The 13,095-nt window shown below is 48.0% G+C and overlaps 2 protein-coding genes across 2 annotated transcripts in view; both read left to right on the top strand.

Moving 5' to 3' along the window:
- Positions 1 to 577: 577 nt before the first annotated feature.
- On the top strand, positions 578 to 8,995 carry cfap52 (cilia and flagella associated protein 52; the record flags this gene model as incomplete). Its single annotated transcript, XM_084440576.1, has 14 exons — positions 578 to 638; positions 834 to 1,033; positions 1,170 to 1,306; positions 1,449 to 1,577; positions 1,936 to 2,035; positions 2,162 to 2,278; positions 2,544 to 2,644; positions 2,888 to 3,058; positions 3,500 to 3,648; positions 3,964 to 4,109; positions 4,272 to 4,423; positions 4,590 to 4,692; positions 8,312 to 8,423; positions 8,820 to 8,995. 14 exons carry the CDS (start codon positions 578 to 580, stop codon positions 8,993 to 8,995), a joined length of 1,854 nt encoding a protein of 617 aa, XP_084296702.1.
- A 2,057-nt stretch (positions 8,996 to 11,052) lies between these two features.
- usp43a (ubiquitin specific peptidase 43a) overlaps positions 11,053 to 13,095 on the top strand; it is a gene marked incomplete at both ends in the record, with an annotated part of 58,484 nt that continues 56,441 nt past the window's right edge. The window contains one exon of the mRNA XM_084441421.1: positions 11,053 to 11,682. Coding sequence (XP_084297547.1) covers positions 11,053 to 11,682 — 630 coding nt within the window. The remainder of the gene's footprint in view (positions 11,683 to 13,095) is intronic.

The raw sequence follows: 13,095 nt of genomic DNA, 5'->3' as shown, positions 1-13,095 counted from the left end.
TTAAATAGATACTTATTATAATGATGGACTAAATCAAATATCTGTCTCTTTCTTCCCCATTGTTTTTTAATCCTGTCCATCCATTCCATTTAACCCATATATCATTTTAACGAGTCCAAAAATATTGTGGGGAAACATATCGTCTATCTGTGTAATCACATTTTTGTTGGGAGCGGGGGGGTTGTGGCCAGATGGGGAACATTTATGGCCTGTGTAGAAGGCTAGTTCCCATAAATGCAGAGACCGGTCAAACCCTAACCCCAAACCTAAACCTTACCCTAACCTTACCAACCCTATACCTAAGCCTGAATTTAACCCAAAACCTAATGTTAACCATATCCTTAACTTAACCCTATACTTGGCCCTAATATTAAACCTAAATGGCCTCTGCGTCTATGGGAACTAGCCTTTACCGTCCTTACACCGGCCGTAGCTGTACCCCTGTTGCTAGGTTACGTTTGTTTGTTTGAATGGCAATTTAGAAAAACCTTGCATGTATCTTCACCTGGTTTTGCAAGTTTGTAACGTTTGATCTAAACCTTTTGAATAAGAAAAGTGGCGACCAGTTTGTTATATTATGGCCGGGGACACACAGAGAATTCCACATCTTGAATTAGAGGCTGTAATCGGTTTTAATGGTATGTAAATCATCATCGTTATCTAGCTAAAGTTATCTAGCAAACGTTACCAGCTGACTACGATATCATCCAGTTGGTTGGCAAGAAACTGACCATTTATTCTAGATCGATCTCTCATGATGTGTGGTACAATGTGTTTAGTTAGCTAGCTTTAAAGATAGTAGTGGGTTAAACGTTTCCTTACTTTTTTCTCAGGACATGTATTTTCCGGCCTCAGGGTCCACCCAGACAGAGAACACTTTATCTATCCTCTCGGTTGCACGGTCATCCTGAAAAGCATCAAAGATGGCAAACAAGAGTTCCTACACGGACACACTAACAATGTCTCCTGTGTCGCTGTGTCCAAAAGTGGACAGTACATTGCCTCTGGTCAAGTCACCTTCATGGGCTTCAAGGTAAACATTGAAATAGAGCCCAAATATTATTATTTTTTCCAATTCATGATTAGGCAGTCTGTAATGTAATGTAAAATAAATAAATAATAAGGCCTACATGTTACTGTATAGTGATAGTTCATCTAAATTTCTCCAGGCTGATGTCATCATCTGGGATTACACAAAAAGATCCATCCATGCCAGACTACAGCTCCACAAAGCCAAGGTGGAGGGACTGGCCTTCTCCCCCAATGATAAATACCTGGTGTCCCTGGGTGGGCAAGATGACGCCAGGTAACATCTGTGAAAGTGTACAGTGTGTAATGTAGCCATAAATAACGTCTTCCCTCTTGTGTCACACGAGAGAAGCGCGTGAAATCGAAACAAATGATGCTTGCGAAACACCGGCGCCTGAATGATGTGTGTTGTCTTCCAGCATCGTGGTGTGGAACATCGAAAGCAGGGAGGCCATCTGCGGGAGCCCAGCCTCTGCCCACAGCGCAGGCCACTGCCTCACCATCGAATACTCCAACCACAGCGACGACATCTTTGTCTCGGCTGGGAAGTGAGTGGCTGCTTGTGTAACCCGGCGATAGTGTCCTTGTGGGTCCCACATAGCGGTAGCGAGCGGCTGGTTAAAGGAGCGCTAATAGTCCCTCGTAGAGGGACGTCCCTACTGGCGCAACTGTTAGCGCGTCTGCCTCACCAGCGAGGGAGAGCATGGGTTCGAATCCCGCCCTGTTCAGGCCCTTTAACATGAGTTACGCCTGCAGGTTTCACGGTGTTGCTGTTGTTTTGGACTTCAGCGCCTCTCAGTGGACAGAACAATGATTACTTTATTGCTTCATTAGTGCGTCTCTAAAGCAAAGTTGGCTAACGCTAATATTCTTCTCATCCCATGCTTTTATGTGTGTGGTTTGCAGTTGCACACTGCGTGTTTGGGAGCTGGACCTGCTCAATAGGAAGATCCGTCCTACTGAATGCCAGACAGGACAGCTGAAGAGGATTGTGAAATGTATTGAGGTGAGACTGTTGTTGGAAATATTGTCAAAAAAAAAACAAACAGAATTCCTACACATTGGAAAAATGGAATGATCTCTCGTTTAGTAGAAGAAGTGACATGAGAACCGTTGGCCTGTCGCACCACAGATACCAGAGGACGACCAGTTCTTCTACTGCGGCACGACCAGCGGAGACATCATGAAGGTCAACCTGAAGACCAGGCTTCTGAACAGCTGTGGGCCGGTCAAACAGAAGTTCAGCAAGGTGGGCCGTCATAAACTCACAACAGAGAGCAGTTATTCCATTAAACTGTAACTCGTTAGAGTTCTCTCCATAAGGTCTCAGTGGGCACACAGGGTACAGTATATACCATGAACTAATGACAGGATATTGAATATATGATATTATGAAACAGATAACATATGAAATAACAAGGAACATTTTATATCACAATTCATTTCTAACCCTAGCTATTGGTATTTGCTTTTCCTCTGTTTCTTTGTTGTTTTTTACTTATAATTGGGAGTAGGGAGTGAACACTATGAAAGTGCTGAAGTCTGGGGACATTCTGGTGGGGTCTGGAGACGGCATGTTCACTCTGTGCTCTGGACTGAACTTCAAAACCCTCAAGTAAGTGCTTCATCACACCGCTCAGATCGACTGTGGAAAAGAAACTGTATTGCAATTCCCTGCATACTAGCACTTCATGAATAGGATTGTACACAGTTGTATTTTGTCTATAGTATGTAATTTGAATTTGATTGGATTGCATAGGATTATATGATGGTCATATACCAGTATGACAGATGTGTTGGTAGTTAGGTTGGTGAACTATCCCTCACGCCACCTCCGTCATGTGCCGTCATGTGACAGAAAGGTCCAGCTGGAGGGAGGCGTGACGTCCGTCGCTCTGAGAGGCGAGGGCCAGCAGTTTTTCGCCGGCACGGAGGCGGCTCAGATTTACCGTTTCAGCTACGCCGACTTCAAAGCCGAGCTCATCGCCACCAGTCACAACAGTGCCGTCAAGGACGTGGCCTTTCCTTTGTGAGTGACACTTCAAAAAGATGGGGAGCCTTTGAAAAGACCAAGTCGCACCTGTTCCGGCTGCGAAAATCGACAACTTGTTGCAGTTTGTTTTAAGATGGTATCTTGTTGTGCACTCACTGCTACAGGGGCTCATGTTGTTGTGTTTTCATGTAATCGATATTGGTATAATTTAGAAGTATGAACCCTATACTTGAACCTACCAACTTTCTTGCTCGTCATTGCCCAGTTTCTCCCACTAGAGGGCGATATTATCCATGTAAAAAGAAAAAAAGAGTACAACAGTGAATCGAGTGTGCCACTACTTGGAAGCACTGAAAGCCAAAAACTAATTTTTGAAAAGAAACTCAGGACGGTACCCACAGTGCCAATGGCCCCGTTACGCCATCTACGCCGCCGCCCGCGCGCTCACGTCTGTCCGCCCTCTTTCTTCCCTACCAGCGGGTCTTCGGAGCTCTTCGCCACCTGCTCCCAGGACGACATCAGGGTGTGGCACGCCGACACCTCCAAGGAGCTGCTGCGCATCTCGGTGCCCAACATGACCTGCAACGCCCTGGACTTCATGATCGACGGGCGCAGCATCATCAGCGGTGGGGCCCCGGGGCCGGGGGGGGGGGGGGGGGGGGGCACATAATAGAGAGGGGGCACCGCGGAGGGGGGTGGGTGGGGGGGGTGAAGAATATGATATGGTTGTTGAGTGAGAACTAGTTTAATGTTACGGAGTGCAAAATTCACACGACACTGTTTTTTATAGGCTGTGTGAGTCCCAACCGATGGGATGACAACGTGAGCCTACGGTCGTTTTTCACAGGCCGCCCACGTGATCCCCGGGCTGAATTAGAGGTCCCCCGTCTTTCGGCGTCCGCTCACGGGATGTTTGTTTCCTCGTGTGTGTGTGTGTCCAGCGTGGAACGACGGGAAGATCCGCGTGTTCGCGCCGGAGAGCGGCCGGGGCATGCTGGTCATCCAGAACGCCCACAGCATGGGCGTGACGGCCATCGCCGGCACCAGGGACTGCAGGAGGATAGTCAGCGGAGGGGGAGAGGGACAGGTCAGTCGCTTTTTACGACGGCGGGCGTCAGAACAGTCATCCCCTCCCTCGAAATGACATTCCCTCAAACCGTATCGGTAAAAAAAAACATGTTCCGACCGTATGATTATTAGTAAATTATCGTCCCCCCCCCCCGTGTTTCTGAACTTTGACCTGTGGCAGGTGCGCGTGTGGGAGATCCTGCAGGGCTGTCACCGGCTGGTGGAGACCATGAAGGAGCACAAGGCCACCGTCACCTGCATCAAGGTCAAGAGCAACGACCGGGAGTGCGTCACCGCCAGCTCGGACGGAGCCTGCATCATCTGGGACCTGGTGTGAGTTGGGGTGCAAAGGAGGCCAAAATAAATACATGTAAATAGATCCAGGCCCGCTCGCCCACTCTGGACAACGGCCTTTTTACGTACTTTCCCATTTAACATTCAGCCCTACTCTTCCTCTCTCCCTCCCTCCATCCCTCCCTCCTTCTCTCTGCTTCTACAGGCGCTTTGTGAGGAATCAGATGGTCCTTGCCAACACTCTGTTTAGGACTGTGTGCTACCACCCGGAGGAGTACCAGATCATCACCAGCGGCACCGACAGAAAGGTTTGGAACCACGACTCAGGGCGTCGTCATGCCCACAGTCACTGGCGCTCAATAGCCATGGATGTCTGTGTGTGTATGTGTGTACTGTGTATAAGTGCGTGTGTCTTCCCTGGTCACTGAAAGTGAGATACCAGGGCCGCTGCGTTGGTGTTTATGGTTTACAAGGCCGTATTATCGGCCATGAACACGCACGGACTTGTGTGCCGTGCGGTGGCTCCGAGCACCACTTCCTCTCCAGCCAACACCACCGAGACGTTACGCGGCCGTCTCGTTGCCAAGCGCGCACTCACGACACCGGAGCGCGTGGCGACCGTTTGTAATGAACGAGCTATCGTCTGCCGACACTTCGGGGCGGAAGCTTAGAAAGTTCAAAATGGCGCGCATTAACCTCGTCAACATGGGGCTCATCCGCCCCCGCGCTAATAGGCCCGTATTGTTGGCTCAACGCCCCGCTGCGAGGCGAGGACAAGCTGCACTGATTAACCAGCGCCACGCCGACGCCACGGCGGGGGAGGGAGTGGGAGGGGGCGGGGGGGGGATAAAGAGCGAGATAGAAGAGGGACACTCTGGCTTGCGTGACTTCCTGCGGATGTGCCCGTGCCATCCGTGCGCCGGCGTGCCAGCTCCACCATCTGCTCGCCCCAGGACACAGGCACTCTGTCTGGGGAGGCAAAGAACCAACACTCCCTCCCTCCCTCCCTCCCTCCTTCTCTCCTCTTTGCCCATCTCATATGAGTGAACTCTCAACACTCGACATTTCCGGGAGGCTGATAAATAGCCAGTGCTAAAAGTGTGATGTGTGTGATGAGTATGATGTGTGTGTGATGTGTGTGTGTGTGCGTGCCCGAGAGACAGGAAAAAACTGAGAGAAAAGCAGTGTGTGTGCGTGTGTGTGGGAGCTGACTTGGATCTTTGGCTCTGGGTTCAGTGGAGAACTCATTGGAGACAGCTTCACACTCTCTCCAGTGTTGGAAGGGATGGAGAGAACAGCTTGGTAGGGAGGTCAGTAAAGCCTCTTGTGTTGATGACCCAGCATTCTGTGTGTGTGTGTGTGTGTCTGTGTGTTTGCATTTGTTCGTCTCCCAGTTTTAGCTGTTTGTAATGGGCGGCCATGTTGGTTGAGGTTGGCAGCAGAAGTGTATCCAGCACCAATTTACCAGTACTGCGTTTGAATTGTAAGAGGGGGATATTGACGTCTTTGGGAGGACGAGGTTCAATTAGGGACATCATTTAGAAATTATTTTAGTTCTCTGTCTGCAGTACAAACCGAAAGCATGCTGTTAAAGAGAGAGAGAGAGAGAGAGAGAGATATTTTTGAATGTCTTTGTTTTTGTTCGGCTAATGTCCTTGAGAGGCCCAATTACAGTAGTGAGGGGGATTATTTTTTGTGAGGAGGTACTTAAGTGGATTAGCATGGCCGAATACACTGCCTGGTGCAGAATTGGGAGAGACAGGAGCCCACACAGGAGGCCCGAGCAGAACTGCCCACCTTAGAAGTGTGCTACAGCAGTCCACTGTGCTACCGCCGGCGTAGCATTTCTCTCATGCAGAGATTAAACAGTGTTAGACTGTGATGTGAAGTAACTAGGACACATGCAGTCATCAGCAGTCAGCTCTGTGTTCGACGCAACACAACAGATACGCAGCCTTCGTGAGGGGCCCTGGGCTGAAGAGACCCTCTGGCAGTTGGTATGCTAAGCTAAGCGATGCTAACGTTACAGCGCTAGCCCCAGCTCCGGACGACGTACTAATTAATTTCTCGTGGCCGCCGGTGCGGGCCGTGGGCCAGGTTCCCCAGCAGACAGAGAGGGAACACAGATGGAAGAGGACACGGATAGGCCACCGATAATAAGCCCACCTCAACAGGAGAAGAGAGGAGAGAGGGAAAGACGGGGAGAGAGAGAGAGAGAGATCATGACTGTGGTCCAGACACTGGGGAGGCAATTTGTTCTGTCTGTTAACTCTTGTCCCTGTCTACCTTTTCAGCTGTGTCACAATTGGAGATAAGTCACAAAACCACCTTGTGATGAGGTTGATGTTACAGTATTTTCCTTTTTCAACTGCTGAAACGCCACATTTCCCCACAGGGGGATCAGTAAAGTATCTCTCTCTCTCTCTCTCTCTCTCCCTCTATGTTTTCTTTTTTATTGAGTTAAAATATTGCTATTTACAAAAGTGTTGGCTTTTTGGTCAAGGACACTGTGTTGACCAAGTAGATTCAGCTTCTTAGAGAAGGAAGGCAGTTCTGTATTTCTCAATTTTTCTTCACACGGCACACATTGTTTAAAAAAAAAAAAACTGATGAAGTTACTAAGCCAATCCATTGCGCTTGAATTACACAGAAACCAAAGGACGAATTTATACGACTCCACAGAAATGTCCTGGATAATTTCAGGCTTAAAGCATCAGTGCATTCTTTAAACTCTAAATACAATGCATTCTCATCAAGCCCTCTCATCCCCCTCTCATCGAACCCATCATAGCAAACTGCATTATGTCTGTGGTCTTGGGCTGAGAGATGAATTTCAGTCTGGGAGGCTGTCCTCATTCATGTTTTTTTGTATTCTGAGCCCCCCAAGTTGTTTGTTGGTGTCTCTTTTGGTCTCACAACCAACATTCCTCCTCAGATAAAGCTTTTGGATGTACAATCTGGATTTATCTACAGTATGTACTCATTTATTTCAATATTCTTTATTTGAATATATATAATATATAAATAGTATATATACCCTTATATATTTAATCATGAGGATCCATTGGGACCAAGGACTCTTTTTCGATGAAGCCCTGATGAAATCTAGGAACAACGATGACAATAACTTAGAAGAAACAACCAGACAAGTAAAAATAATAATACTAACTCTGCAGATCCCTGTTTCAAGCATCCAGATTTTCATTTATTACATTCAGTCTATAAATAGATTTTTCAGTAATTAGATTCCCACTTGGTTATTTGATTACACCTAAGGAATTGATTACTTTCAAGTGCAATCTGCCAGGCCCATTTCAATATTTCCAGGCATGCAGCACCGACGAGTCTTATTGTGTGCCAGCAGGTACAGCAGTGATACCTCCCCCCCTCACCGTGACTCAGAAGACACATTTTAATGATGAGTTCCTTCAGTCCCTTCATATGCCTGACTGGTTTGTAATTGTAATTAGCTTTGTCGTAAAAAATAACAAGAAAGGACCCTCGCCTGAGTGGTGTGGGAGAGTGTGGCGTCACTGCGCTATAAATAACTTCAAATAACCACTGCCTTTCAGAGCCCCAAGTCTTTGACAGCTGCAGACCCCCGAGGGACGATTAACTCTCATTTAGAGACGCAAACATGTTTTTTTTAACAGAGACATACGACAACATGATAGACTCCCATAGTCTGCATTTACATATAGAGGAATAATGAGTGGGGACGGGGCTATGGTGGTCAGGAGTGACAGTCACTCTTCACGGGAGAAAAACACCCTTCATTAAATAAGCTGGGTGGTCGTTATCCGAAGAAGACAGTGATACGCGCTAGATGATGTGACAAAACATGCTCAGCGAGTAGGCCTTAAGATCTCAGAGACGTCGATGTGACTCATCCCATCTGTGTGACTTCCTGCTCTTCTTCCTGACCAGATCGGATACTGGGAGGTTTATGACGGTTCGGCCATCAGAGAGCTGGAGGGCTCGCAGTCCGGAGCCATCAACGGCATGCACATCTCACAGGACGGCAGCCATTTTGTCACAGGTAGGCCCGCGGTAGACACCTATGGAAGTAGCTCTTATACCCTCCTGCAAGTTAACAATCCTCACATGGTGTCTGCGCACGTGTGTGACTGCGACTGTATTGTATTCTCAATTGTATTGTTGTATGTGTGTAGTACTATTATGTACGCTCTATTCTATTTTGATTTGTAACTATATTGTGTCTCACAACTCCTTGTGAGTGGTCCTTAACGTTTTATTATTGCACTTTTGTACTAATGTGATGGAAATGTTTGTTAAGGAGGGACACAAAAATAAAGATCTATCTATCTATCTATCTATCTATCTCTATCTATCTATCTATCTATCTATCTATCTATCTATCTATCTATCTATCTATCTATCTATCTATCTATGTGTGTGACGTGATCTCTGTCAGGCGGCGATGAGAAGCTGGTGAAGGTATGGGACTACTCCGAGGGCGAGGTGACCTACGTGGGCGTCGGCCACAGCGGCAGCATCACCAGCGTCAAGATCTGCACCAACAACCGGAGCGTGGTCAGCACCAGTGCTGACGGGGCCGTGCTCAGGTGGAGGTTCCCCCATCCCTCCTAGAGCGCCCCCCGCAGCCTGGAGGACATGGTGGGGGGGGGGGGGGGGGGCGGGTAGTGGTACTTAAACCTGTGACTGACATACCTTATGAACATCTACCTCTCCGCCCCCTGTCCTCAGAGCGAAGTCTCTAGGGGAACTTTTCCTGAGAAGCTACTTTTTCATTTGGACCAGAAATAAATGTACTTTGATCATGAGACATGGATTAGAGTATACATTACTCATTGCATTTTCCTTTTGAAAGCCTCTTGATTGTGCAGTCCACAGGAAGAAGTATGGTAATTAATGAATTCACTTTTGCTAATACAGGCAAAACTAGACTACGTCAGCGGAACCCTTTCAAGATACTTATCTCTGAAACATGCATCACCCTAGATCTCTTAACACGGGAACAGAGCTGATTGCGTCTTTCCTTTCCATTGAAATGTAAAAAAAAAGGCTACGCTACACAGTAGCTATATTAAATGCATATTTCATTCAAGGTACTGCTCTCGACTGTGTGTCTCATGTGGCAAAAGTGAAAGAGAGAGACGAGGCCCAGATTCCGGGGCACTTCAGCGCACAGCCTCTGTCAGCTAATCTATCACCAGGGGCTCCCTGGGGATCCCAGGCCAGGAGGAGGGGGGGGACTCAGAGCGCGAGCCTGGTTGGAGTACCTCTCTCCCAAACTCATTCGCCTCTCAATTGCTCAGAAGCGAACTCAATAATTAATAGCCACCCCCGCTTATACCGCAAAGTCTAAAAGAATCAACCTGCAGTGCCACGAACCAAAGCAGCAGAAATACCCCCCAAGTTGCTAAAATAGGGCACAGCTATGACCCCCCGCTGTCCTGGAAGCATAAGGCGCCTACATTGCGTGCGTTTCCTTCAGATATAAGCGGCGTGTGTCTGGTTGATTTCAGAGACTTGGGTTGGTTACGGGACAACTGCTATAGCTATTATAATAAAATATGAAATTCATAAAATACAGGATGAGAATGGATCTGTTTCAATATACCAGCACACCTGGCTCACTAAATCCAATCTCTGGTATTGGCGAGCTGTGAAATTAACCGAACTGATTAATAATCTCAAGCTGCTCTGTGCAAAAACACATTCAGTCGCAGCATCGATTCAAACTATTTCACTGCCTTTACTGTAGATTTACATCAGCCGATTTCTCCCGGTTTGTGTCTCTGTAAAGCACAAAGGGACGGGATCTTTAGTGTCCGTGTTTGGGACGTGAGGAGAGACGAAGGAGACATTTGGGGAGAAGGCAGGTGACGGACGATTCGGGTGCAGCTCATCACTATCACTCATCTATACGCCTAGTTCTTTGGGAATGCTGACCGATTCATTAAAACACACATGTCAAAACTGTCTGCTGGGGGGGGCGTGTTCCCTCTCGTTTATTTATTTGTTTTACTTTGGTAAAACATCCAATCTCTGGTCATGATGGAAGATTACTTATCTCTCAACAGTGTCAGTTGTCAATATAGGTGTTCCTGTCACTTTCATTGTCAGTAGGTTCATACATCTGCCACCTCCGCTGTAAACTAAACCAGGCTAGATTCGCGGTGGGATGGCATAGCGCGCACGACAGCTTACGCCAAACAGAAACTTCACTCGGGCGCTAGTAGGCTACTGGCGGAGAGGGAGGGAGAGAGACGACCGCCAGCTACAACGTAGACTAGACTAGACTACGCACGATCCTAGCTGCGAGGGAGCGATGAGGAAGTAGGTAGAAGCCTACTAGGCTATTACACGGTATAATTAAGCCTCGCCGCGACAGAGGAGCATGGAGTTGAAGGCAGCTCACCTCTACATTAGTTACAGGTGCCCGTGTCACCGTTTTATAAGCGAAACACAGTGACCAGTGCGTTCCCGGAGAGTCACCGGCAGGATTTACCGGAATGTTTGGGCTACATTATTTTGTCATGTGCCTTGGCACCGTGTCAGTGCCGCCTCAGTAGCCTAGTGAGATTTCTAAAGGAGGGATACGGCCAGACAGGTGCGTAGCGACTCGGCCGTTCAGTGTGGTTCGTTTTTAACACTTGCTGGCCGGTAAATAACCGACAGTCATGGATACCCACAAGGAGAATAAGATCAGGAAAAAGCCAATGAAATCCAAATCGGCGAAGCGCAAGGGGAAGAAATACAAAGCCGCGAAGCTTTTCAGGAGGAAATCTTTGAAGTCTGTTGGGAATTTTATGAGCAGGATACTGAAAACTTTGGGAACTTTGGCACACTTTGGCGACGTGGGGCCAACTGACGCCGAGGATGATGATGGTGGCTTCAAGGAAAGCGCTGCGTGCACACTGAGCGCCACCTCAGGGAATTTCAAAGATGAACTCCAGGTTTCGAGGGAGAACACGGTGAAGAGGAGCTGTACGCTGTCTTCTCACGGATCTATAAAAGACAGATTATCCTGGTGCTACGGCGACAAAACGCCGGGCGTCCTTGGTTTGAAAAATCACGGAAACACCTGTTTCATGAATGCCGTGGTTCAGTGCCTCAGTAACACAGACCTGCTGGCAGAGTATCTTGGTTTGGAGCAATACAAAGCAGATATGTGTCTAACGAGGGTAAATGGGATTGTCAAAAGCGATGACACTCAAAACACCAGGGGTGAGGTTACTGAACAGTTGGCATCACTGGTGCGGGCGCTCTGGACCCTCGAATATACGCCTCAACTGTCAGTTGAATTCAAGGTGAGAAACATTTCTAGCATTTATGCTAGTTGCCCTACAGTATTTACAACCGGCGTGGCCCGAATATTCACTTCAAGCTCTAGAAATTGCGTGCCCACCGGCCACCGACAACCCGGTCAGTTTCAGCACAATATTAAATAGCCTAGAATTGGGATTTGCGAACTATAGGTGTCCAATAGGCCTAGCCTACATTATATATGTTATCGTTTATTTGACGTAATAGGAAACAACCATTAAAGATTATGCCATTTGTCAGTTTTTATGAATACAAATGGTCAGCAGCACTCACGTTAGACTACGTACTATTTCCGTGAAAGCGCACAGGTTGTAGCCTAGACTACTATGGGGAGGAGTCACGGGGCAACGGTCAGAACAGGTGAGGCTACAGCGTCACAGTTTGGATTAGGTCGAAAAATTGTTTTACACTTGAGAAATCAAAGTTTTATAACTTATACTGGCCATGATTTCAGTTATAGGCATTCGCAATCAGCCTAGAAGAACAACCGGATTCAGGAATGGTATTCGCAGAATAATGTAGGCCTACCTACAGTAGCCTACCTACAGTAGGCCTACGTGACAGCAGGTGTATGTGTGCGTGTTCCCTCTGCCTGCCCCATACGCAGTACGCTGAGGCTGTTTGTTTGCATTCCCTGGATATCCTCACTGGGTGCGTGTGTGTGTGCGTGTGTGTGTATGTGTGCGTGTGTGTGGGGGGGGGGGGGGCAGCTGTATTTCGAATGCAGAGGGCTGCACCCTCTGTCCTGAGTTTACCTTCTACCGATGAGGCTGGCTAGCCAGCACGGCAGCCTGCCGTATCCCCAGACTGACGGCCAAGGTCTTCCTCCAGGTAGACTGCCTGGAGATTTTCCAGGTACCTGGATTGAATGACAGTTAGTCGCTTCCCTTTGTGAACTAGGACTCCTGAAAGTCCCAGATGACAGACTTGCACTCAACACATGTAAATGAGATGAGCGAATTTCAGAGGGCAAGACCGACTGTCCTTGGGTGCTGCTGGCTTTCACTTAGCCTATGCTGCTGGCTTTCACTTAACCCTTTCACGATTCGAGTTCTTTAAGGCGAGGAGGGTGTCCTTCACTCGGCTTCATTTCAACAATGCACTGATTCCTATTGACTGCGCATCTCAGGGGGTGAAGCCAGAGAGGCTGTTCACTGTAGCAAAACAGCTATTTAGCCTGAGAAAGGAGGACGTCCTCCCGCTGAGAGAGCTCCAGCGATGCGTACCGAGAGACTGGCGGAAGCATGCTCCCGTGTCAGAGAGAGAAACGGCTCGGAGTTAACGCCATCTCCATGTCTGTGATGGGGAGGGAAGGATTCTTATGGGAGCCTCGGTTCTTTGATAGCTGATTGTTATCGGCAACTTTCGGCTTCGAAAGGGAAGGGGGGGGGACATCG

The sequence above is a fragment of the Borostomias antarcticus genome (assembly GCF_949987555.1).
Source record: "Borostomias antarcticus genome assembly, chromosome: 7".
Classification (NCBI taxonomy): Eukaryota; Metazoa; Chordata; class Actinopteri; order Stomiiformes; family Stomiidae; genus Borostomias; species Borostomias antarcticus.
Note: the sequence above shows the minus strand (reverse complement) of the source record. Positions and strands in the feature narration are given on the sequence as shown.